General features: G+C 44.4%; 1 protein-coding gene across 1 annotated transcript in view; it reads right to left on the bottom strand.

The window, feature by feature from the left end:
* Positions 1–238: 238 nt before the first annotated feature.
* MEP1A (meprin A subunit alpha) overlaps positions 239–27,374 on the bottom strand; it is a 31,399-nt gene continuing 4,263 nt past the window's right edge. Inside the window, exons 6-13 of the mRNA XM_054023537.1 lie at positions 19,930–20,105; positions 13,694–13,915; positions 12,853–13,002; positions 8,047–8,262; positions 5,489–5,962; positions 4,174–4,347; positions 1,163–1,367; positions 239–576 (exon numbers count right to left, since the gene is read on the bottom strand). Of these exons, the coding sequence (XP_053879512.1) occupies positions 429–576; positions 1,163–1,367; positions 4,174–4,347; positions 5,489–5,962; positions 8,047–8,262; positions 12,853–13,002; positions 13,694–13,915; positions 19,930–20,105 (1,765 nt within the window). The 3' untranslated portion in view covers positions 239–428. The remainder of the gene's footprint in view (positions 577–1,162; positions 1,368–4,173; positions 4,348–5,488; positions 5,963–8,046; positions 8,263–12,852; positions 13,003–13,693; positions 13,916–19,929; positions 20,106–27,374) is intronic.

Consider the following 27,374-nt stretch of genomic DNA (forward strand, 5'->3'; position numbering starts at 1 on the left):
AAAGAAGCCCATTGGGTCTGTTCCTGTTGAATTCTATGGGCTTTTTCCATAAGGGAATTTCTCTCAATCATTTAAAAAGTTCTACCAGTTACTTTATCTGAGTTTGAACACTGGCTATTTTTCACTGGTTAGATCAAATGCATGGGATCTCCTCATTCCTGCTTAGAATAAACAACAAGCTGATAAAAGGACACGCAGAAAAGATTCTCTAGGTTGTTCTCATGTTATAAACTTTTATTAAAACAGAAGTTCTAGGTGAGCACTCTTTAAATGCTATGCCCTGCAGAGCAAAAGCGTTGTCACTGAAATTTTAGTAGAACATTTTCTATATCCATATCTTGAGAGTTTCTATATATTTTCTTCCTGCATCTGTTTTCATTAAAAACCAGATGCTCCCAAGCTCCAGGAAAATCATCATGCTGAAGCATTTATCTTCTAGTTAGCATGGAAACAATTATGATAATTGATACTATTGTTCCGGCAGCTCCACCAACCATCATTCCAAGGAGATTCCCATGGACCAGTGCCGCCTGGCATCTCTCACCTGTATAGAAGAAGGTGTTGCCCGAAGGACACCTGGGAATAAAAGGCAACAAATGTAAAGCCTTGGTGGGTATTTTCCTGCCCTGCAGGACCATTGCAAGATCATCCATCTACATTCAGAACTCCTGAAAGAACTAAGGGGCTTGTCTGTTGTAGATTGAGGACTGTTTGGTTTGAGAGAGGATGTTCTATCTAGACACAACCCTGAGCAGGGTCCAATGGGGAACCATCCCATCCCAGAGCTGAGAAGGAGAGGGAGCTCAAGGAGACTTTCCCCCCCACAAGCTGGCTGGGTTGCATGGGGCAGTTCCCAATAGAGGGGTTTGGGCCAAGTCTCCCACATCATCCCCACTTCCTTTAGGGTAATTGACATCCCCTGGGAGCACCCACAGAGGGAGCAGTTTCTGCACTGCCCTGAGGACTGCTAGTAAGAGAATTCCCAAAGGCTGAGCAAAGGAGTACCGTGTTCCTATCACTGTGCCTGACAATGTGGAGGATTTGATATTAATGTCTGTAGTGGTGATCTGAGAGTCTTATCTTCTCCTGAGCTGAATGTTTATTAGATGCATCAGCTAGTGCATGAGAAAGCGGTGGCTGGCAAAAAAGGGGTCCGTGGTACCTGCAGCTTGCTTTCCCTTTCACATTCACACAGACTCCATCATTTTGGCAAGGATTTGGGTCACACGGGTCTCTCATGTAGGATGGCCAGTCTTCAAGGGGGCCAGTGTTCAGGGCTGATCTCCTCTGCCTTTCAAGAATGAGGCCTTTGGTGATGGATTGGGCCGGTTTAATAGGGACTTCAGTCTTTTTGAGATAGGTTAGATCTTTTAAAAAGGAAATAAAGAGAGAGACAGCAGTTAATAGCGACTGACATTATTATACATTGCACTTTTCATCCCAAAGGATCTCAACAATGGCATATTATCTCTCCTTGCTCCACATAGGGAGCTCTCACTGGTATTGGAGGAAGCTCTGCATGTATAAAAAGAGGAGAACATGCCCCTGCTATACACACATATACGCATTATATATAATGTGTATATATATAGAATGGACCAAACTCAAACCTTAGAGCCTGGGATGTTTGAAATCCAGATCCACATTTTGCAGTCTGAATCCACCACTAACACACATAGGAATCACTTCACCAGTAATTGAGATTACTTGGCAAATGACTTCAATTCAGAGAAAGCTACCATAGAAGCCTTGCAATGTCCTCACACAGGGCTAGCTAAAAGGGGAAACTTCAGGGTTCTAATACATGGATGCCAAGATGGCATAAGCAGGAGGAGTTTCATTTTATTAGGCACTGGGGAATTTTCAGGCTATGCAAAAGGGACAGGCGCCAAACCTGGAACCAAAGTGGAACCAGACGGCTGGCACAGAAAGTTGATGAAGTTTGGAGGCACTCTTTAAAGGAAGATCTTAAAGCAGAAATAGGTGAATTAGAATATAAAGGGCTTTGCTGAAACATGGTGGAGTGACAAACATCAAATCCGTATGGATACAAGTCTCAGGTAATAACAATAGAAAGATATTAACAGGGTTGTTCTACCAGCTTCCAGATCAGGGAAAGGTTATAATTGAGTGCACAGTGCTGAGGGAGGTCAAAGAAGTAACCAATTCTAATAAAACAGTAATCAGTGGTAATTTCAGTTAGCTGGGTATAAACAAATTAAATGTCCCGATGGAACAAGGTTTAGAGTGGCAATTTCTCAACACATTAAATGACTGCTTCTTGGAAAGAGCATGGACGAGAACAGAGGACAGGCTAGTCTCATCTTAGGGTGCATCTACACTTAAAACACTGCAGCGGTCCACAAGCAGCATTGTAGCTGCGCTGCTGTAGTGTTCAAGTGTAGACAAGCTCTTAGTAATACACTGGAGATGGGTCAAGAAATTAGCTGACCCCCAAGACCAGTGGTTCTCAAACTTTTGTACTGGTGATCCCTTTCACATAGCAAGCCTCTGAGTGTGACCCCCTTTATAAATTAAAAACACCTTTAAATATATTTAACACCATTATAAATGCTGGAAGCAAAGCAGGGTTTGTGATGGAGGCTGACAGCTCACGACCCCCCATGTAATAACCTCACGACCCCCTGAAGGGTCCCGACCCCCAGTTTAAGAACCCCTGCCCAAGACAAAAGAATGGAAATTAAAATCCATAGACTCAGGATGGAGGCTATTCAAGCAACCTGCGCAGAGTGTCCCAGAAGGAATGCATACCCCTAAACAGGAAGGGAAGCATGCAGGCAAGTAAAAGAAGATTGAAGGTGAAATTTTCAAGTGTCCAAGCAACATAGGCGTTTAAGTCCCATTTTCAAGAAAATTTGAACTCTTAGGTGCAGATCCTCAAAGGCATTTAGGGACCCAACTCCCACAGAAATCAGTAGGCATTAGGTGCCTAAATACCTTTGAGGATCTGGAGCCTAAGTCCCATTGAAAGTCAATGATTTAGTCTTCTAAGGATTTTGATTTCCTTTCCATTTAAAGTCAATGGAACTTTGGATCTTTTGAAAATGAAATTTAGACTCCTAAATCACTTAAGCTCTCCTGAAAATGTTATCCCAGAAGATTAAATGGCAAGGTTCAAGAGGTTATTCAATCAAAGAGATATCCTTCCAAAAATGGACACCCAAGCCAAAAATAAGCAATCAAGACATAAGACGGAAATTAGGAGCGGGGTGATTATTGAAAATATACTAGCTCATTACATCAATCAATGATACATCCTTACTTGGAATACTGTGTTCAATTCCAGACATCTTTTTCCAAATAGACACAGCTGGCCATATTTTTAAAGGTATCTAAGCACCTAAAGATGCAGATAAGCACCCACTGGGATTTTCAAAATGCCTACATGCCTAACTCTTATTGAAATCAATGGGCGTTAGACACCTAGGAGCTCTTGAAAAATCATACAAGGTGCCTACCTGCATCTTTTAGGTGCCTAAACACCTTTAAAAATCTGGCCCAGCAAAATAGAAGAGGCTCAGAGATTGATGACAATCATTATTGGAATACCCATCTGAACTGACATTGAAAGAAGAGCCTGTTCAGTTTGATTTAGTTGGGGATTGGTCCTTCTTTGAGCAGGGGGCAACAAAAATGATTAGGGGTCTGGAGCACATGACTTATGAGGAGAGGCTGAGAGAACTGGGATTGTTTAGTCTCCAGAAGAGAAGAATGAGGGGGGATTTGATAGCAGCCTTCAACTACCTGAAGGGGGGTTCCAAAGAGGATGGAGCTCGGCTGTTCTCAGTGGTGGCAGATGACAGAACAAGGAGCAATGGTCTCAAGTTGCGGTGGGGGAGGTCCAGGTTGGATATCAGGAAAAACTATTTCACTAGGAGGGTGGTGAAACACTGGAATGCGTTACCTAGGGAGGTGGTGGAGTCTCCTTCCTTGGAGGTTTTTAAGGCCCGGCTTGACAAAGCCCTGGCTGGGATGATTTAGCTGGGAATTGGTCCTGCTTTGAGCAGGGGGTTGGACTAGATGACCTCTTGAGGTCCCTTCCAACTCTGATATTCTATGATTCTATGATTCTATGATTCTATGACTAGATGACCTCCTGAGGTCTCTTCCAACCCTGATATTCTATGAAGAGAAAGAAAAAAGATTCTGCACCTTTAAATTCTGCAAAAATAATGAGGTCATCGTTTTTCAGGAAATTCCTCTGTCTCAGCTGTTTGTGAGAGATGAAATTACTCCACCCCCAGTCTAAGCTTCTATTACAGTTGCATGAAGGGTCGAATGTTCCAACAACAGATGGTTTATCCCACATTGAAGTATCATTTTTATCTGCAAGATAATATGATTATGCATGACTTGGTTTTAATCAGCAAAAAGCCTAGAAACAAATGTTATTCAGCAATAGATGTTAAATCATTACAAGGACTTTTTCTGCATTAGTAAACTAGTGGTGAAGTCATGCCACAAAGTCAAATTCAGATTTTGAGTACCTGTGTGAGAGTTTAGAGGTTCTGGATTTTATCCATCATTATTGTTCTGTGAAAAATCTTTGTTATTAAAAACATTAATATAGAAAAGATCATACTGAGAAAGGTATGGCGAGATAGGGACTCAGCTGTTGGGGTTTTACTTTGACATCAAACTCTTTTTTCTTCTTATTATTAATTTGCATTACAATATCACATAGGAGTTCTAGTCATGGACCAGGACCCCACTGTGCTGGGTGCTGTACAAACACAGAACCGAAAAACTGCCTCTTCCCCAAAGAATGCATAATCTAAGTATAAGGCAAGAAGCAATAGATGAAGACAGAGATATGGATGGGGGTGGGGATTACTGGATATGCTCTGGATGATGATAACTTAGAACTCCCACAGATTTCCAATTACTTTATTCATTAAATAAACTGCTTTGGATGACAATCTAAATGCAACCAAGCTCTCTGTATTCAAGTTCGCCAAACTGCAAAATCTGCACATTCAGTTGGTCAGGCGCATCACGGGAAGGTGATGCTCTTGTGGTGTTGCAATGTCACATTGTGACACACCACTCATCAGATCATGTCACTGGCTTGGAAGTGTTCTGACCTCCCTGAACCCATTCTAAGAACACAGGCAAAATTCTGGGTCTTGACCTGGTTTGGAAGAACTTTATATATTTAGAGTCAAACTCATATCTCTGGGCTCATTCGCCCCTATGATAATAAATAATAATTATTAATAAACACCTAACACTTCTAGAGCACATTTTTATCCCAGGTTAGCTTGTATCACTATTCCCATTTTACAGATAAGGAGCCGGAGGCCCAGAAAATGGAAGGGACTTGCCCAAGGTCACCCAACAAAGTAATAGAAGAGCTGGGAATGGAATCTAGGCCTCCTGACTCCAAGTCCCATGCCCTCTCCACTGGCTCACACTCCCTTTCCCTTGTGCATGCTGCTTCAGTCATTTTCATGCAGAAGCCACTTACCTGGCAAAACTTGGCTCTTGTCTGTTGTGAAGCTCCTGCTCGAGGACATCCTGTTCCTGATGTCAGGGTGCTGGTCTAGCACCGTTATAATAGCTCGTCTGTTCTCAGCAGGCCATTGCAGAACATCATCATTCTCTCCACTGCACAAGTGAAAAGAAATGCGGGCATAATCTGAAAAGTAGGAATTAGATGTGCCACGAGGATACAAAGTTATACCATAACCATAGCCCTCAGGGTTATAAAACCGGGGACTACGCATCACAGAGCCTGAAACAGAAGTCTGGAGAATGTGGGTGAAGTTCCGAATGAGCCATACAGCACTGGGGCACGGTGTCTCAGTTAGGGTGACATCATCAATAAAAATTCCACTAGATGAGCTGCTGTGATTGCCCCTGAGTCCTTGGAAGATGTATCTGAACTTCTCTTGAACATTGAGGGTCACATGGGCAATTTTCCAATTGTGGTCGCTATCTCCTAGGGGAAGAAACGAGAACCAGAGACACAATTAATAACGATATACCATAGGCTTGGTCTACATTACAGAGTTAGGTCGGCACAAGGTGGCTTACGTTGATGTCAGTGTCTACACTAGAATGCTGCTTCCACTGAAGTAAGTAGCCCAACATCATAACTCCACCTCCACAAGAGGCGTAGCACTTATGTCAATGTAGTTAGGGCCTCACCCCATCACTGACCGCCCAAATTGTTAGCCACCTCCACTCCCACCCTGGTGTGACAGCCTGAGCTGTCAGCCAGGCACGTGGCTCACCTGGTCCCTGGCTGACAGCTCGGGCTGTCAGCACCAGGGCAGTGGGGCCCCCACCTGTGAGCCCGGCATCTGCCTGACAGCTAGGGCTGTCAGCACTGGAGGTGGGGGAGGGCCATCTGTGAGTCCGGCATCCAGCTGACAGCTTGGGCTGTCAGTGCCAAGGTGATGTGGGGTGGGGGGGGGAGAAGGGGGCAGCTGTTATCCCCAGGCAGGGCTGCCAGATTCCAGCTCTCAGTGTCCCACAATGCCCCACTTCAGTCAGTGGACGCTCCTGGTGGGGACACGCACCATCAACAGAAGGAGTAAGTATGGACATGAATTACGTGGTGTCTGTACATTGACTTAAGTCAACTTAATTTTGTAGCGTAGACAAGTCTTTAGTAGCACATTTATTGTTATCCAACCACTTATTTAAACCGCATACTAAGACATGTGGATTTCCCCATAACCCTGAAGGGTGGAGATCTCAGGTTGTTATTATTACTATTATACATTTGTATTTCAGTATCACCAGAGGCCAGTTAGGCCAGAGGTCCATTGTGCTAGGTGCAGTACAAATATTTAGTAAATGGCAGTCTCTAACCCAAAGAGCTTACACTTTAAAAGACAAGATATACGAGGTCAATGAGACAAACAAGAGGCTCTGGGAGTCTGGCACCAGCTGTCCCAATATCACCCTGATTTTGCTAAGGTACAATCCTTCATCCTGAAAATCCCACCTGCAAGATATTCATGGGTCCCCAAAACTCCCTGGGTTTTGCCACCACAACAGAACCATTTCACGGTAGCTGAGTTTGTGCTGTTGAGCAAACCCACAAAAGTGGCAACTCTCATCAGTGTTTGGTTTTGCAATTTTTTAACTTGGTCTGAAGTAATCTCAAAATAAACCACCAGGGTCAGATCCTTGGTTCCCTGAGGTGACTCGATGGCAGTCGTTAGAGTGACACAGGGGCTGAATGTTGCCCTTTCTGTTGTAGAAGAGCCGGATTCGGATACCTTTACTCACACTGAATAGCACATGACTCCTTGAGAAGTCCAATTGATTTCTACATGTCAGGTGCATTGAAATCAGTGGGATAGCTCTTGAAGTCAGGTGTTATTTAGTATGACTGACATAGTAACAGAATCTGGCCTCCTAAGTCCTTGACTTTGTGTGGTGCATATTGAGACCATTTGTTGGCTACCCCTTCGCCCTTCCCTATTATCCCAGGGTGACCCCAGGATGCTCAAAGTGTTCTCTGTTCAGACACAGGTTTAAAGTTTGATGTCAAAGCACTTGTATTAGATGGTGCCACTTTAAGTTCAGTGACTCATTGGAACCACGTTCCACTGGCAAGCAATGAGGAGTTGATGAATTTTCTGCATGGAAAATGCTCTAGAAGCAAATACATGTGCAAGTGGTCAGGAATGAAAGCTCTTATTTGCATTAACAATGCCGGGGATCATTGCTCCTATTTGCATGAGCACAGTGATTAGTTACCCCTCGTGGTGCAAATGTAAATCTTTTACAGGCCTGCTTTGCTCTTACCCAAAGCATTAAAATGGTGACCTATATTGTTTGGGACCATCCGAATTTCACCATCCAGGGCTTGTAAACAGCCATCCACGTAGTAGGTATGTTGTGCTCTGATACCAGAATGCCTGCCTGGATAGCAAGATGCTGACCTGATTGGTTTGGGAAAACTCTTGTGTTTCTGAACCACTTTGTCTCATTTCTGAACACACTAGGATGTCCCCCCAGCCTCCACCCCTACAATTTTTTGTAGTTGTCTAATATTTTCAAAAATACCTTGAAAGGTTTTGACTTTAACCAGTGTGTTAACAGTCCCGGTGCCATTGTCCTTTCTAACCCAGATGACAAGCTTGTCCGAGGGGCTTCCGGAGATCTTATAGAAGAACTGGAGACACTGCTGAGTTCTCTTTGGGTAAAGGATCCGGGATTCTAGGAGAGCCATATCGTCTGCCTGGCCAGAGCTAGTGTTGAAGTACATGAAAGAACCAGCATCTACAGAGAAAGTGAGCATCAGTTATTGCCTCTTCTTAATCTTTCTGCCTGCTGCATATGACTTGTGGTGGCATAAATGTATGTGCAGTGCAGAAGAAACAGCTGCATGTATAGTTAGTGGTGCTTTTCTTAAGCCTCACAACACCACTATCTTTTTAGGTATTATCTCATATCCCCATGTCACCAACAAGGAAACTGAAGCATAGAGAGGCTACATAGAAGACCCAGGAATAATATCCCAGGGCTTGACCCTAGCCACTAGACTGTACCGTCACACAGCCAAAGTCCCTTTAGTTACAACTGTGAAATAAAAAATGGGGGTGTGACATTTTGGGGATCACACACACTGCCTGCCTTGTAACTTTGGGTGCCTTAATGCTATGCTGCTGTAGCTCTGAGCTCGGACACCAGCAGCCAGCCTTCAAGCAGAAAGGGCTTCCACCCACCTAATTACTCCTTGTAGGGTGACCCCAATAGTCCTTCTGCTCCCGAGTCTCCCCATATCCATCTCCTGAGTCCTTAACTACCAGACACTTGGACTTTTCCCTTTGGGATCGTCATCCCAGAAGGAGTGCAACCTGCCCCCCCGTCAACAGATAACTGCTTAGGGTAAAATTAAACAAAGAAAGTGTATTTAATAGAAAAATCACAGATTCAAAGGTGAAATCAAAAGGAAAAGCAAACACATACGAGTTACACAGAAATTAACCATACAGATGCAACCTCAGACTTTACACATCAATATTAGCTATATCCCCTTCTCTAACACAAGTTACCTACTGCCACTGAACAGTTGCCCAGCAGTTGCCCTCTGTCCTAGAGGGGATCCAGTGTTTAAGAAACAGCACCTTGCTTAGATGCTGGCCCTCAGTTTCTGGATAGTCTGCACTTCAAATTCCTTCCCTTTTAACTCAGGAAAAAAACTGCAACCCCCCACTTTCTTTCAGGCTATAGGAATTCATGGTTACAGAGAGTGGGGAAACACCTTCCTGCCTTAGTCCACCAACCATCGTCTTTCCCTGGGTTGCACAATGCCAGGTGCTTGGAGTTTGTTTCATGTAAACAGCTAGCCTGGGAGGTGCCCTCCCTGCCTGCCTGGTGGGAGGTGACACAGCGGTTGCACCTTTATTACAAGTACAATGTTCTACACATATCTCCACGCATACATTCATAACCATAACCATCTGAAGAAGTGAGTTTTTTTTACCCATCAAAGCTTATGCCCAAATAAATCTGTTAGTCTTGAAGGTGCCACCAGTCGGACTCCTCACTGATCTTCTAATGACCACCAAGTTTGGGACATTACATGCTTTCATGAAAGACCATACTTAATCTACAGTTCTACTCTGTAACACTGTGTAGAGCCCGTAGATTCAATTGCTTATTCCTTGGGGTTCAGACCCCCTGTTCTCTCCTGGGGGTGTCCGGACTTTGATTGTCACAGGAGGGGAAGAATTCAAAGAAAGCCTGCAGGCTGTTTTACTGGCGACCCTTGGATTGCTTCCAAGTATCATTTCCCATTCCTAGTTAAAATTGTACCTGATCCTGTGTAACCATTCCTGAGAGAGTGAGAGTCTCGGTGTCTTCTTCACTTTAGTGGCTGGTCCACATAAGGGGATAAGAATGTACCACCACTGCCAGCAAATGGAATTGCTCCTTAAGCTCAAATGATAGTGGCTCATGGTTAGGGTCATTATACCTGCACTTCTTTAGGCAAAATTCCCACTGAAGTCATATTTTCCTCAAGTCCGAGGGAGTTCTGCCTGACTAAGTAGTGGAAAATCAGGCCCTTAGTTGTCAAACAAGCCTTTGAGAATTTCTCTTTACTTTAATTTGTGAGCAAATGCTTCCTGGACTGACACTGCCGGGCTCTGTCACTGGCTCATACTAGGGACTGACCTTGCATTTTGTGATTCTACTAGTTTGAAAAACAGAAAACTGGGGATTTTGTGTCAAATTATCCTTAAACACTTAGACTCATAGACTCATAGACATTAAGGTCAGAAGGGACCATTATGATCATCTGGTCTGACCCCCTGCATGCTGCAGGCCGCAAGACCCTTCCCTGGACTCTACCGTTGAAGTCCCCAATCCTGTGTTTTAGTGACTTCAATCGGCTGAGACCCTCCTGCTAGTGATCCCTGCCCCATGCTGCGGAGGAAGGCGAAAAACCTCCAGAGGCTCAGCCAATCTACCCTGGAGGAAAATTCCTTCCGGACCCCAAATATGGCGATCAGTAATACCCCGAGCATATAGGCAAGAGTCTCTAGCCTGACCCATGTTGGCCATTATGCTGTTCATGTACCATTGCTTGGTTTTCCTTGGCTACTATGTTTTATCATTAAACCATTCCCTCCATAAACTTATCCAACTTAATCTTAAAACCAGACAGGTCCGTCGCCCCCACCATTTCCCTCGGAAGGCCGTTCCAATATTTCACCCCTCTGATGGTCAGAAACCTTCGTCTAATTTCAAGCCTAAACTTCCCCCCGGCCAGTTTGTATCCATTCGTTCTCGTGTCCACATTAGTACTAAACTGGAATAATTCCTCTCCCTCCCTTGTATTAACCCCTCTGATATATTTAAAGATAGCAATCATATCCCCCCTCAGCCTTCGCTTTGTCAGACTAAACAACCCAAGCTCCTCTAATCTCTTTTCATACGACAGGTTTTCCATTCCTCTGATCATCTTAGTCGCCCTTCTCTGCACCCGTTCCAGTTTGAGTTCATCTTTTTTAAACATTGGAGACCAGAACTGCACACAGTACTCCAAATGAGGTCTCACCAGCGCCTTATACAACGGAAGCAGGACCTCCCTATCTCTACTAGATATACCTCGCCTAATACATCCCAAGACCGCATTGGCTTTTTTCACCGCCACGTCACATTGCCGACTCATAGTCATCCTGCGGTCCACAAGGACCCCTAGGTCCTTCTCCTCTTCCGTTACTTCTAACCAATGCGTCCCCATCTTGTAACTAAAATTGTTATTATTCGTCCCCAAGTGCATCACCTTACACTTTTTACTATTAAATTTCATCCTATTTCTGAGACTTCAATTCACAAGCTCATTCAAGTCTCCCTGCAGAGTATCCCTATCCTCCTCCGAGTTTGCAACTCCTCCCACCTTCGTATCATCCGCAAACTTTATCAGCCCACTCTTGCAATCAGTCCCGAGGTCAGTTATAAATAGATTAAATAAGATGGGTCCCAAAACCGAACCTTGAGGCACTCCACTAGTAACCTCCCTCCAACCCGACAATTCACCCTTTAATACGACCCGCTGCATTCTCCCCATTAACCAATTCCCTATCCACCTCTGGATTTTCATATCGATCCCCATGTTTTTCATTTTAACCAATAGTTCCTCATGGGGTACTGTATCAAACGCTTTACTGAAATCCAGGTATATTAGGTCCACCGCATTTCCCTTATCTAATAAGTCCGTTACTTTCTCAAAGAAGGAGATCAGATTCGTTTGGCACGATCTGCCCTTCGTAAAACCATGCTGTAATTTATCGCATTTGCCATTAACTTCAAGGTCCTCAACTAGTTTCTCTTTCAGAATCTTCTCCAGCACCTTGCACACTACTGATGTTAAACTAACAGGCCTATAGTTACCCGGGTCACTTTTTTTCCCTTTCTTGAAAATAGGAACCACATTGGCTATTCTCCAGTCTAACGGGACTACCCCCGAGTTTACAGATTCATTAAATATAGTCGCTAATGGGCCTGCTATTTCCCGCGCCAATTCCTTCAATATTCTCGGATGAAGATCGTCCGGTCCACCCGACTTAGTCCCATTAAGGCGTTCTAGTTTTGTTTCTACCTCGGATGCGGTAATCCCCCATCCCGTATGCCCCTCTGTAACGGTGCTAGTATCCCTAATACCTTCATTGGCCTCATTAAACACCGATGCACTTGAATTAAACACTTGAATAGAAGGACCTTAAAAATCATTGTTGTTTGATTCTTTAGAAAATCAAATATTGATCTAAGACTGTTCCAGCCCCAACACACCTCACACTTCATTTATGTTTTAAATGTAACAGTTACCAGAGATTTGTGTGCAACTCTTCACTCTTACGTTGTGCTAAAATCATTGTTAATCAAACTGAGGCAGGTATGGTAGGTCACATTCATTCCAGCATCAGCATATATTTATTATGCCTCTAGTTAAACCATAATACATGTTCTTTGTCCTCTTCTAAATTGCTGAGCTGGTCTGGAGAATGTAGTGTATGTTGCAAAAAGGTTCTGATTTGGCACTGGTAATATCAGCACCTTTGTTCCTCATTATCAAAAGAAAGCACATTGCCAAGGTGCTGTGAAAAGGGAAAAGGGTGTTAGCGTGACCAGAGTCATAACAAACAAGCCTTCTTTAGAACGGTATCCTCAAAGATAGTCGTTCTTTTCCTGGCTTTGAAGTACTTTTCAGTTTGATCAGCTGCCAAGATTTTCCAAGTGTTGGCTGCAATGTTAGCATCTCTCCGAAGGTAAAACACAGCTGTCACCCCCGCTAAGGCATGAATAAAGTGACCTTTGGGGTCCCTAACTTTTACTCAGGTACATATTTATTTTTTATTTTACCTTTGCAGCGTCCGAGGAGCGTGTGGTCTTCTTGTCCTGCGAGACTGCTCTTCTTATGGACCCAGTCTGCATCATCTCCGGTGCCCTGAACCATGCCACAGATATTGGCAAACTCAAAAGCACACTGGTCCAAAAGGGTGTGAGTTGAAGCTGAAAGAACATGCATATAGTTAAATCCAAAGAAGCCTCTAGTAAATAAAATGTGTTTTAAGGAAGACTGGGATAATGCTGTTCAAATTGTTTTTCCCTTCTGTATGCTTTTCCTGATGGATACGTTTCTATGCAACACATCATATGGCACATAGAGAATCCTGCAACCTTTACCCTCCCTGAGTATTCAAGATGATTCCTTAGGGAGCTATTACACAACTTGGTTCCTGAAGGTAGCAAATAAAATCAGCTATCCCTGACTGATGCACAACCTGACAATTGGCTGATTTCTTGGAGCTGTCACAACCAAGGTGACCCTCAAGCAAGGATCTGAAGGAGGAGAAGGTTAATTCATTGAGGGGGATCCCTGAATAAAGCACAGCATGGAAGGAAGCATAGAATTGGATGAGGGTAAGTCTTTCATTCACTTACTGGACTGCTTCAAAAGCAGTAATGGTTAGCAGAGACCTAGAGAGGGATTGGGATGGGGAAATAACCTGCTCCACACATCACTCAGCCCCATTAGCACTGCAGTAAGGTAAACTGAGGACAAGTTTTCTATAGTTCCTCCCTGTTTGGATCTCTCGTCTTTTTATTTATTTATTTAGACATAAAAATTAAGGGGGAGCAAAGAAATCCTGTTAAAGTCCAAAAATGCGGCACACTTGACAATGGCTCAGTGTGGACTTACTGCAATTGTACATGCGATTGAGTCTTTCTAAGTCAACGGTGCTGAAATCCAAGCGCTGCCCAATAATGTCATTAAATGCTGGTATCTTCGCAGTGATTGTTGGGGCACTCTCGTTTTTGTTAAATGAGAACGGCTCATAATGCATTACGGATTCATAGTCGTAGGGGGTGTTCAGGTCGGAGATGAATGTGGCATTGTATTTCACAAAGTTGTGAGATTGGCCTGGTGAAAGAACAAATGAGTGAGTCATTCTTAAAATGGTCAGAATCTTTCCCAAGGCAAAAATGTCCCTGGGATGGACATACTAAAGCTCAAAAGTTACAATATATTAATGCAGAATGGAATCAACATGGTGGATTCAAAGACAAGTACCAGATGGTTAGAATTAGAATCTTACATTATTGGTTTATGAAGCAATTTTGACAACAAAGTCCTCTTATTTTAGATCCCAATTTTCATTTCATGTGTCTTCTGCTTGTGCACATTTAAATAACTGCCAGACACAGCTTTTGAGTGCTATCACTTGTGAAGGCAAATGATGGAATTTCCATGCATGAAATATATTTGTGCGACTGTCACTCAACTTGCACCTATAAATAGAGCATAAGAGCCAACTTCTCCCCTAACTCACACTTATGTAAACTAGTTCAATGAAAGCAGAGTCTGAACTTGTGCACATGTGTCTGCATGCACTAGTAACAGTGCTCAGAAATGGTGCACGTATATACAAGACCACATTTTGAAAAAGTGGTTCTGAATGTCTTTTCCTTTTCTGAAGGTCCTCAGGCATCTCCTCGTTTCAGTCTCATTTGCTTCCCTTCTCTGCCTCCTTTATGCCTCAGTTTAAGACAGTTCGTCTTCTTCTAGCTATGGCCTCGATCCTGCAAAGTGTGAAACTCTCTGGCTCCAATCCAGCCAAGCATGCATGTAATTGCTCAAATTTACTCATGTGAGTGAATCTATTGGCCTCAGTGGGAATACTCATACACTTACAAGTTAAGTCCAAACTTAAGTGTTTTGCAAGAATTGGGACCAGGGTGCTCAGCACCTTGCAGGATTAAGCCCTAAGGAATGATGAGCATGCCTCATTCTGGAGGCTTTAATTACTGATGCAAATATTTGCCTGGGTATTCGTTTCACTGTAGAACAACCAGGGGTACTTCTCCTCAGTAGGGGGATGCATGCAACATGCATCCTTATTGTGTAGAGTGCTCCCAGCCCCCGCTGGCCTGCCGGACAAAAGACATTTTCCATTTACAGCTGAATGAAAATGCAGTTTTGCCACACTACATATTATAATATTTGCTGCAATTTTATCCATTTTCACATCCCTATGACACTAAAACGGTAATTTGGATGCAGAAGCACATGAAATTGTAACATTTCCATTGTTTTCCTGAAAACAATGTTGCTATAAAAAAAGGAAAGACCTATTTTTTCAATGAAAATAACCCCTATTTAGTGCAAATAAATCACAGAAGGGACCAATTTCAAGCTTGCAGAGTTTGAGAGAAAGAGAGAGAAAAAATTAACATTTCAAATTATACCGTGAATGTTTTGGCTGCGTCTCACTGCTATTAAAATTCTTATTCTCCTCAATTAGAAATTGCCTGTGGCTGCACTGATTGAACCATTACTACTAAATAGCTTCCGTTGTACTATTTCCCAGTGTAGCTTATTGGGGTAAGCAGCTACATGCTCAACACAACGGTCTGGGATTCAGAGCTGAGGATTGTCTGAAAGTTTATGTTTATTTCCTTTTAGAGATTTGAATTGAGACTTTGACTGGATTCGTTATCAGAAAGGATGTCACTCCTCCCAGTGTAGCACTATAGCTTTTTACAGCTCGGAGGAAGGTGTTCCATGCAGAAGATCAGTTATAACTTCTAGATGAAGATCTGTTCTAAGAAGACCACGGCACTAGTGGCCAATAAAAGAAGCAGCTGGCAGGTTGTACAAATCCAACCTTTGCTGACATCTATTGCCAGTGATTCAGAGCCAGAGATGATCCAGTCTTTATGCAGATGCAAGATATGAGGAGGGCGTGTGGAACCTTCCACTGTATCCTCCATGCAGTGCCCAGCTGGAGTTGCAGTCTCTCAACTCCCCTAAGGCCTGGTCTACACTGGGGGGAAATCGATCTAAGTTACACAACTTCAGCTACGTGAAGCGGTGTCTTCATTACAGTGAGTCGACTGCTGCCGCTCCCCCGTCGACTCTGCCTATGCCTCTCGCCGAGCTGGAGTACAGGAGTCGACGGGAGAGTGCTCGGGGATCGATTTATCATGTCTAGACTAGATGCGATAAATCGATCCCAGCTGGATCGATCGCTGCCCGCAGATCCGGCCGGTAGTGAAGATAGTAAGGCCTGCAGGATTTATCTCAGTGGGAAGTGGGATCTATAGCTTGTAATGACACCTGCAGAACATCGTACCTGCAGTAAATTTACGCTAACATGCACTTGCTATATTTTTTCCTTTTTTGCATTAGGCAGGAGAATGTTATAATGCTCCCAGTCAATTACCGTTTTATTATGTGTGTCATATTTGGGTTGGGTGGAGGCAGAGAGGGGTGTTATTGATCATATGAAAAGAATAAAGAAAACTGATGACTGGGTGGCTCCAGGGATTAAGAAGGCGGATGTGTTTAATGCCTATTTTGCTTCAGTCTTCACTAAAAAAGTTAACGGTGATCAGATAATCAACACAATTAATATTGCCAACAAGAGGGAAGGAATGCAAGCCAAATTAGGCAAAGAACAGGTTAAAGATTATTCAGATAAATTAGATGTATTCAAGTAAGCAGGGACTGATGAAACTCATCCTAAGGTACTTAAGGAACTAGCTGAAGCAATCTCAGAACCATTATCTTCAAGAGTTCATGAAGGACAGGTGAGGTTCCAGAGGACTGGAGAAGGGTGAACATAGCATTTGTCTTTAAAAAGGGGAACAAAGAGGACGCAGGAAATTATAGACTAGTCAGCCTAACTTCGATACCTGGCAAGATACTGGAACAAATTATCAATCAATAAATTTGTAAGCGCCTGGAGAAGAACAGGATTATAAGAAATAGCCAGCATGGATTTTTCAAAAATAAATCATGCCAAACCAACCTAATTTCATTCTGTCACAGGGTTACTGGCCTAGTGGATGGGGGGAAGCAGTAGATATGACATCTCTTGATTTTAGTAAGATTTTTGACATAATCCCACATGACATTCTCATAAGCAAAATAGGGAAATGTGGTCTAGATTAAATCAGCATAAAATGGGCACACAACCAGTTGAAGACCATAGTCAAAGAGTAGCTATCCCTGGTGTGCTGTCAGACTGGGAGGGCATATCTAGTGGGGTCCCACAGGATTCAGTCTTGGGTCCTGTACTATTCAATATTTTCTTTAATGACTTGGATAATGGAGTGGAGAGTATGTTTATAAAATTTGTGGCTGACACCAAAATGGGAGGGGTTGCACACACTTTGAAGGACAGGATTAGAATTCAAAATGACCTTGACAAATTAGAGAATTGGTCTGAACCCAACAAGATGAAATTCAATAAAGATAAGTGCAAAGTACTATACTTAGGAAGGAAAATTCAAGGTTATTGTTATGCACATGCACAAAATGGTGGCTAGATGTCAGTACTGCTGGGGGTTATAGTGGATCACAAATTGCTTTGAGCAGGGGGTTGGACTAGATGACCTCCTGAGGTCTCTTCCAGCCCTAATCCTCTATGATTCTATGAATGTGAGTCAGTGTAATGCAGTTGCCAAAAAGGCTAATATCATTCTGGGGTGTATTAACAGGAGCGTCATATGTAAGACAAGGGAAGTAATTGTCCTGCTCTATGAGGCACTGGTGAGGCCTCAGGCAGAATAGTGTTCAATTCTGAGTGCCACTCTTTAAGAAACATGTGGATAAATTGGAAAAGTCCAGAGGAGAGCAACAAAAATGATAAAAGGTTTAGAAAACCTGACCTATAAGGAAAGATTAAAAGAACTGGGCATGTTTACTCTTGAGAAAAGAAGACTAAGGTGCGAACCTAGTAACAGTCTTCAAATATATTAAGGGCTGTTATAAAAAGGACGGTGATCAGTTGTTCTCCGTGTTCACTAAAGGTAGGACAAGAAGCAATGGGCTTAATCTGCACCAAGAAACGTTCAGGTTAGATATTAGGAAAAACTTTCTAACTACACCTCTACCTCAATATAACGCTGTCCTCGGGAGCCAAAAAAATCTTACTGCGTTTTAGGTGAAACTGCGTTATATCGAACTTGCTTTGATCCGCCGGAGTGCGCAGCCCCGCCCCCCCAGAGCACTGCTTTACCGCGTTATATCCAAATTCGTATTATATTGGGTCGCGTTATATTGGGGTAGAGGTGTATAAGGATATTTAATTTCTGGAATAAGCCTCCAAAGGAGGCTGTGGAATTCCCATCATTGGCAGTGTTTAAGAACAGGATGAACAAACACCTGCTAGGGATGGTCTAGGACTTGGTCCTGCCTCAGCACAGGGGACTGCATTAAAGCATTTCTCAAGGTCCCTTCTAGCCCTACCTTTCTATGATTCTATTGGTAATGGGTTGTGGAGCCTTTCAATACATCTGAAAAATGGGGATAATTCTACTCTCTGGTCTGTCTTGTCTATTGTAAGGATCAGAGACAGTTTCTTACTATGTGTTTATTCAGCATCTAGCACAGTGGAACCCCAAACTCAGCTGAGGCATGTAGGCCCTATATTTAATAATATTATTATTATATTATACTGCTGGTTCAAATCCAGCCCAAGTTAATAGCAACTGAAAATTACTGCCATCTGATGACTGTTTGGTGACCTAAGTGAGGCAAGTTGTTCTTAGTTCAGTTTAGTGATGAAAAACATGGTGTGTAAAGCCCCCCATCAACAGTTGGCCGTCTCAGTCATGTTGGCAATCCCAACACAGATGTTAAGGAAGGAATGGGCATGGACGTTCAACTCCTCTCTCGCATTTAGAGACCTTTCTGCCACCACCCGGGTCAGACACATGTTGGGGCAGAGCTGAGCGAGCATGCATACACTACTGTTACCCGTTCGGCACAAAATGACAGCTATTTGGCTTGGAGGACAGAAACGAGTATTTTTACCATCAGTTAATTAGATAACTGAATTATTTTGGTACATTTTCTTTCTGTTTGTCTTGCATTTATTTAGTGCTTGTGAAAGGTGGTGGGTGGATAGCCATGGAGATTGAAATCATCGTTTATCACATATACTATGCAACAATGTTGCAAGCTTCCCTATACAGTCCCTCAATGTACCTCAACACTGAGCAAAAAGAACCACCTCTAAGAGTAAAAGAGTGCCTCATGGTCTTGGTGCTGAGACTAGCAATAAGGATGCCAATGGAGGGGACATTTGTTACATGGTCACATGGGACAGGTTATTGTTGGACCTCAATTCTTCCATTCTTCTACTTTTATGTGTGCATTTTCCTTTCCTTATTATTAATATCACATTAACGTCTAGCACTAGGACCACAATCAGGGGTGGCTCTATGTTTTTTGCCACCACAAGCACGGCAGTCAGGCGGCCTTCGGGAGCACGCCTGTGGGCGGTCCGCTAGTCATGCAGATTCGGCGGTGTTTCTGTGGGTGATCTGCCGGTCCCACGCCTTTGGCATACCCGCCGCCGAATTGCCACCGAAGCCGCAGGACCGGCGGACCTCCCGCAGGCATGCCGCCAAAGGCTACCTGACTGCTGCCCTCACGGTGACCAGCGCACCGCCTCCCGCAGCTTGCCGCCCCAGGCACGCGTTTGCTGCGCTGGTGCCTGGAGCTGCCCCTGACCACGATGTGCTAAGTACTGTATAACTCCATAGTAAAACACTGCCCCGGCCCCAAAAAGCTTCTAATTCAAAAAGAGAATACAGAGAAATAGGGAGAGGGAAAATAGAGGTGAAGAGACTTGCTTATGGGCTCCTGACATCTAGGCCAGTCCCATTCACTAGGCAATGCTGCCTCTCTGATCTGTGTTATCCTCAGGAAAAAAGGTAGAGCTGAGATAAAATGATGTCAAACTATCTACTACATCTACACGTGCACAAGTATCAACTTTTAGAGATGCCCAATGCTGCACCCTTGACTCTCATCTGGCTCTAAAATTCCATGTCAGGAGGCTTTAAAATCTAGTGTATTAGTGAGAAAAATAAAATACTTTGTCTCTGTACTTCCCAAAATCTGTACTGGCATTTAAAGCTGACCTGGAAGAATTTCATCCCACCAGATGTTCACGTAATCATCCCGGTCTGTCCTTGACTGTTCATGATAAAATCCCATTGCATGTAAGAGCTCGTGTTCTACAATAGCTTTATGGTCACACCGCTCCCCAATGGAAAGGTTTTGTCCAGTCTGTCGATCACCCACCATGGACCAGCACCTGAGAAAGAGAGAGATTGCACAGTCATATAACCATAGAAGTGTAGGACTGAAAGGCACCTCAAGAGGTCATCTAGTCCAGTCCCCTGCACTCAAGGTAGGACTAAGTAAAACTAGACCATTCCTGACAGGTGTTTGTCTAACCTGTTCTTAAAAACCTCCAATGACAAAGATTCCATAACCTGCCTAGGTAATTTGTTCCAGCGCTTAACTACTGTGACAATTAGGAAGTTTTTCATAATGTCCAACCTAAACTACCCTTTCTACAATTTAATCCCATTGCTTCTTGTCCTATTCTCAGAGGTTAAAAAGAATAATTTTCACCCTCCTCCTTGTAACAACCTTTTATGTACTTTAAAACTGTTATCATGTTCCGCTGCAGAATTCTGCATCCAAGGGTGCTAAAGGAGTTGGCAGATGTGAGTGCAGACAGGGGCGGTGAGTTATATGTGCCCATGGTGCCCGTGCTCCAGCAATATTCAGGGCACAGGGGCCCGGCTTCACCAACTTTGGGGGCCAGGTCCTCCTCCCTTTGGCCTGCTGCCCCCGTGCGCCTCCCACAAGCGTCCCTGCCTGTGCCCTGAGCAGCGGGCAGCTGTCCCCTGCAGCGCCGCGCTGTGGTCTGCCGACTCCCAGCATCAACTGCCGCCGCAGGGTCCTAGTGCCCCGCACCACTAGTGCCAGGACAGGTTGACCCAGGTTTACCCTGCCCTTCCGGCATGGACGGACAGACCCATCCCTTTTCCGACGGGACCCTCCACCAGCACAGGGGACACCTCTGCCTGCAGTCACCATTCCTGCCCCACCCTGGGCAAGGGACAGCCCCATCCTTCACCCCCAGTGAGGCTGCAGTGACGAGCAGCAGCAGGGGAAGAGGCGCACATGTGATGGCAGCCCCCACACCCACCATAGAGGAGGCGAAGGGGCTTCCTGGACCTGAGAGGGGCTCTAGGAGCACATGCAGTGACAGCAGTGTGAAGTGAGTGTGCTGCCAGTAGGGGAGAGGACTGCGGGAAGTCCTCTCTGGCCCCAGCCAGGGGCAATCTGCCTGCAGCCCGGAGTCCTCCTCCCCGGCCCTGCCACACCCCAGAACCTGCAGGCCCAGCCAGAGCCCTTACCCCAGCCCCCACCCTAACCCTCTGCCCCAACCCCGAGCCCCCTCCTGCACCGTGAACCTCTCATCCCCAGGCCCAACCCCACAGCCTTCAGCTTCGCACCCCAACCCTCTGCCTGAACCCCTCCCCTACTACAAACCCCTCATCCCCAGCCCCACCCCAGAGCTCTCACATTTTTACATTATTTTAAAAAATATATATTGGCTTACAAGGCAGGTATGTGGGGGCGGGGCAGGACTTGGACCCCATTCTGGGCACCACCAAAAATTATACAAACTGCCGCCCCTGATTGCAGAGCCATTGGCCATTATCTTTGAAAACTCATGGCGATCGGGGGAGGTCCGGGATGACTGGAAAAAAAGGCTAATGTAGTGCCCATATTTAAAAAAGGGAAGGAGGAAGATCTGGGGAACTAAAGGCCAGTGAGCCTCATCTCAGTCCCTGGAAAAATCATGGAGCAGGTCCTCAAGGAATCAATTCTGAAGCATCTCGAGGAGAGGAAAGTGATCAGGAACAGTCAGCATGGATTCACCAAGGGCAAGACATGCCTGACTAATCTAATTGCCTTCTATGAGGAGATAACTGGCTCTGTGGATAAGGGGAAAGCAGTGGACGTGTTATTCCTTGACTTTTTTGATACGGTCTCCCACAGTATTCTTGCCAGCAAGTTAAAGTAGTATGGATTGGATGAATAGACTATAAGGTGGATAGAAAGCTGGCTAGATCATCAAGCTCAACGGGTAGTGATCAATGGCTCCATGTCTAGTTGGCAGCTGGTATCAAGCAGAGTGCCCCAAGGGTCGGTCCTGGGGCCGGTTTTGTTCAATATCTTCATTAATGATCTGGAGGATGGCGTGGATTGCACCCTCAGCAAGTTTGCAGATGACATTAAACTGGGAGGAGTGGTAGATACGCTGGAGTGTCGGGGAGAGGGACCTAGACAAATTAGAGGATTGGGCCAAAAGAAATCCGATGAGGTTCACCAAGGAAAAGTGCAGTGTCCTGCAGTTAGGACGGAAGAATCCCATGCACTGCTACAGGCTAGGGACCGAGTGGATAGGTAGCAGTTCTGCAGAAAAGGACCTAGGGGTTACAGTGGATGAGAAGCTGGATATAGTCAACAGTGTGCCCTTGTTGCCAAGAAGGCTAACCGCATTTTCGGCTGTATGAGTAGGAGCATTTCCAGCAGATCGAGGGACGTGATCATTCCCCTCTATTTGGCATTGGTGAGGCCTCATCTGGACTATTGTGTCCAGTTTGGGGCCCCACACTACAAGAAGGGTGTGGAAAAATTGGAAAGAGTCCAGCGGAGGGCAACAAAAATGATCAGGGGGCTGGAGCACATGACTTATGAGGAGAGGCTGAGGGAACTGGGATTATTTAGTCTGTAAAAGAGAAGAATGAGGAGGGATTTGATAGCTGCTTTCAACTACCTGAAAGGGGGTTCCAAAGAGGATGAACCTAGACTGTTCTCAGTGTTGGCAGATGACAGAACAAGGAGTAATGATCTCAAGTTGCAGTGTGGGAGGTTTAGGTTGGATAGCAAGAAAATCTTTTTCACTAGGAGGGTGGTGAAGCACTGGAATGGGTTACCTAGGGAGGTGGTGGAATCTCCTTCCTTAGAGGTTTTAAGGTCAGGCTTGACAAAGCCCTGGCTGAGATGATTTAGTTGGGGATTGGTCCTGCTTTGAGCAGGGGGTTGGACTAGATGACCTCCTGAGGCCCCTTCCAACCCTGATATTCTATGATTCTCCCCTCTAGACTAAACAAACCTAATTTTTTCAATCTTTCCTCATAGGTCATGAGGACCTTTAATAATTCTGTTGCTGTCGCTTAAGAAGAGTTTGCAGGTCTGTATTTAAGGACTATCTAATTACATTATGTATTTTCAAAATCATTTTGGATATTTAAGTAACCAATGTTATTATTTATTATTTATTAAGGTGCTGAGAATGTGCTCAGTGTTGACCAACACAAAGAAAGAAGGCAGTCCCTGCTCGGAAGACAAACAGAGACATTAGCTCAGGCATTAGGCCAATATATGACATACTCCCCGTTAGACAAGCTCATTCACAATGTCTTAGGTCAACAAGAGTTAAAAACATAAGAATGGCCATACTAGGTTAGACCAATGGCCCATCTAGCCCAGTGTCCTGTCTTCTGGTAGTGGCCAATGCCAGGTGCTTCTAGCAGTTGAAAGTTTAAGAACACCAGGGCTGGTCTTACCATGAGGCGAACTGAGACAGCTGCCTCAGGTGCCAGACTGTGGGGGGGCGGGGAGTGGAACTAGGACCCAGAGTGTAGAAAATTGTGGCTGCTGCTGGTGCATATGTATTCTCTCTGCTCTACATGCACAGAGATGGTGGAGTGCTGTGCCGGAGGAAGAGACATAACGGGCAGGCAGGCAAAAAGGTGAGAGGGAATAACAGAAAGCAGCAGGAGCTGCAGGGAGAGAGAGGAGGAGGAGGAGCCTCTTATGGACCTCTCCAGCACCCCCAGGAGCCTGGACTGTTTAACACCAGCTTCTCAGGGAGCTTCCTGTTTCCTGCTGCTTCCCTGAACCCACTTGAGGAAAACAGGAAGTCAACTGAAGTAGTAGGAGCCAGTTAGGCCCTTAAGACGCTGATATCTTCCCTCACTCAGGCCTTGCTACCAGCCTGCTTATTTGTCCCCTTCAACTGAGTGTTGAGAGCCACTATAGCTGGACAGAACAGCAGTCATGAGTGAAAGAAGAAAATGCCCCTCTAGGGCCGCATTCAGAAAAAGAAAGAAAGCAAAGGAAGCTTTTCTACCTAAGCAGGAAGGAGATACATAGACACAAATGTTCCCGGTGAGCCTTCCAGCCCCAGTGAGGATGTGAGTGGTGAGGAGATGCCTGATCTTCCAGTTAGTCAGAGTGCAGGTGACCTGGCAGCTACTGCAGCATCCAGATCTCCATCTCAAATGGCTGTAACCATGCACATTCCTGAAGAAAAGCGTAGATCAGAGAAGAGTGTGGAGGAGGCGCAAGAAACAGCTGCTGCTGAGTTTAGTTCCTTAAGTCTAGATGATCCAGGACTGTGGACTTGAGCAGTAGCCTGAGGGATTTCCTTGTACTGCATGGGCCACAGCAAGTGAAAAATTTCATGTTCCCCAAAGACAATAAAAATAGAAGTTTCCATCCAACACATTACTGGTGTGAAATCCCCAATGGTGACAAAGTGGAGAGGCCATGGCTTATGTACTCAAAAACCCAGAATGCTGCATACTGTTTTTGTTGAAAACTCTTCCAGTCTAATGTTCCAGCCACATTAGGTTCTACAGGAACAAAGGACTGGAAAAATCTGGCTCGAAATCTGGCATGCCATGAGAAGGCAGCAAATCACCAGAGAGCATTCCATAGGTGGAAAGAGCTTGAGATGAGACTAAGGTTAAAGGCCACCATAGATGATCAGCATCAAGAGAAGATTGCATCAGAGTCTCTTTTCTGGCAAAATGTTCTGAAAAGGCTCATTGCCATTGTGAGAATGCTTGCTTCCCAAAACCTAGCACTGCGTGGCACTTCTGATCAGCTGTATGTGCCAAACAATGGAAACTTGCTTAAAATTGTGGAGCTGATGGCTGAGTTTGATGCTGTACTCCAGGAGCATCTAAGAAGAGTCACCATCCAAGAAATGTACACACACCACTACCTTGGAAAAACAATTCAAAATGAGATTACCGGCAACAAAAGTCAAACAGAAGATTGTGGCAGATCTGAAGTCAGCAAGATATTACTCTGTTATTCTGGACTGCACACCTGACATCAGCCATACGGAACAAATGTCTTTAGGTGCATTTTGTAACAACAACAGAACCTAGTGAAAATGTCCCTGCAATGGTGACCGTCAGAGAGCATTTTCGAGAATGTATTGACATTGATGATACTACAGGAGCTGGTATGACAAATGTGCTTCTTAAAAAGCTGGAAGATATGGGAATTGCAATAGCTGACATGAGAGGTCAGGGCTATGATAATGTTGCCAACATGATAGGAAAGAACAGATGAGTGCAGACAGGGATCCGAGAGTTAAACTCTTGAGCTTTTTTAGTCCCATGCAGTTCTCATTCATTCAACTTGGTGGTCAATGATGCAGCATCAGCTTCTAGTGAAGCTGCTAAATTTTTTAATGACAGGTTTCAGAGCAGCAGCCGTGTTAGTCTGTATCCGCAAAAAGAACAGGAGTACTTGTGGCACCTTAGAGACTAACAAATTTATTAGAGCATAAGCTTTCGTGGACTACAGCCCACTTCTTCGGATGCATAATTTTTTAATGTAATTCAAAGCATCTATATTTTTCTCTGCATCAACTCATCGATGGCAAATTTTGAAGCAACATCTAGGAACATCCTCTCTGACACTGAAACCACTTAGTGCCACATGATGGAAAAGTCGAGTGGAGGCGATAAAGCCTATCAAACACCAAATTGGGAAGATAGATGATGCCATAGTTGCCATTATAGAGGATAATGCTATGACAGGAACTGTTTGTGGGAGAACAGTGGCAGAGGGAAATGGAATCACCAGAAACATACATAACTTCAAATTTCTGTGTGGCTTAGTGTTGTGGCATGACATACTGGTTGAAATAAATGTTGTAAGCAAGAGACTCCAAGGTGTTGACCTTGATATATCTGGAGCAATGGAACAACTGGACAAAGCAAAGCCATACCTACAGTCTTACTGGTCAGATGAGGGATTTCAAAACATTCTGAAGAGTGCACAGAAGTTGTCAGAGGAACTTCACACTGAAGCTATTTTCTCACCCATTCAAGAATACAAGAATCACTGAAGAAGACATTTTGATTACGAGGCATGGGATAATCCCACAAGAGACCCCAAACAATTCAAAGTTGAATTATTTAACCAGGTGCTAGATGGTGCAATACAGTCAGTTGAAGAACATTTCATGCAGCTCAAGGAACACAGCAGTATATTTGGGATATTGTATGATATTTCAAAACTCCTCATTATACCTGAAGAAGACCTACACCAGCAATGCAGGGCACTAGAGACAGTGTTGACACATGATAACATGCGCGATATTGATGCGAGTGATTTAGGTGATGAACTGAAAGCCCTTTCAAGATACATTTCAGCAGGATCAACTCCAGAGGCTGTTCTGGAATATATGTGCACAAATACGATGACGACTCTCTTTCCAAATGCTTTTGTTGCTCTGTGTATACTTCTAACACTTCCTGTAACAGTTGCCAGTGGAGAACGCAGCTTCTCCAAGCTGAAGTTAATAAAAGCACATCTACGCTCCACAATGACACAGGAGAGGCTGGTCGGCCTTGCAACCATCTCAATAGAGCATGAGCTGGCCCAGACTGTGGACCTTCAGGAAGCAGTTCAAATCTTTGCAACCAAGAAGGCACAGAAAGCACCACTTTAATTATTGAAACAGATAAAAATGCCAGTGTTTACTATGCAGACAAGAAAAGTTACATTTGCTGTTCAGGTGTTTGAAAGTTAAGTGTTACTTAACATTTTTGAACAGGCATTTTAAGTTATTAGTTCTCCTTTATTGGGGTAGGTAGCAGAGCAGTACCATGAGAGGAGTAGAACAGGAAGAAGGCAGAATTGAGACCTTTCAAAGTTTTGGCCCAAGCGAGGGGGCATGGGGGCGTCATTTGAACTCCCTGCCTCAGGTGCCAAAATGTTGTGGGCCAGCCCTGAAGGACACTCTGAGAATAGGGTTGCGTCCCTGACCACTTCGGCTACTACCCATTGATGGACCTATCCTCCATGAACTTATCTAATTCTTTTTTTAACACAGTTATGCTTTTGGCCTTCACAACATCCCCTGGCAACAAGATCCACAGGTTGACTGTGTGCTGTGTGAAGAAGTACTTCCTTATGTTTGAAATCATCATCAAGTTACCCCTAGTTCTTGTGCTATGTAAAGGCGTAATTGACACTCTCCTATTCACTTTCTCCATACCATTCATGATTGTATAGGCCTCTATCATATCCTCCCACACACAACCCTTAGTCATCTCCTTCCTAAGATGAACAATCTGAATCTTTTTAATCTCTCCTCCTATGGTCCCATCTTGGGTGCCATTTTGCAATGAAACACATGGCCAGATTGGAATACACATACAGACACCACCCTCATCAGTGAAGACTG

The sequence above is a fragment of the Malaclemys terrapin genome, chromosome 3 (genome assembly GCF_027887155.1).
Source record: "Malaclemys terrapin pileata isolate rMalTer1 chromosome 3, rMalTer1.hap1, whole genome shotgun sequence".
In the NCBI taxonomy this organism is placed as follows: Eukaryota; Metazoa; Chordata; order Testudines; family Emydidae; genus Malaclemys; species Malaclemys terrapin.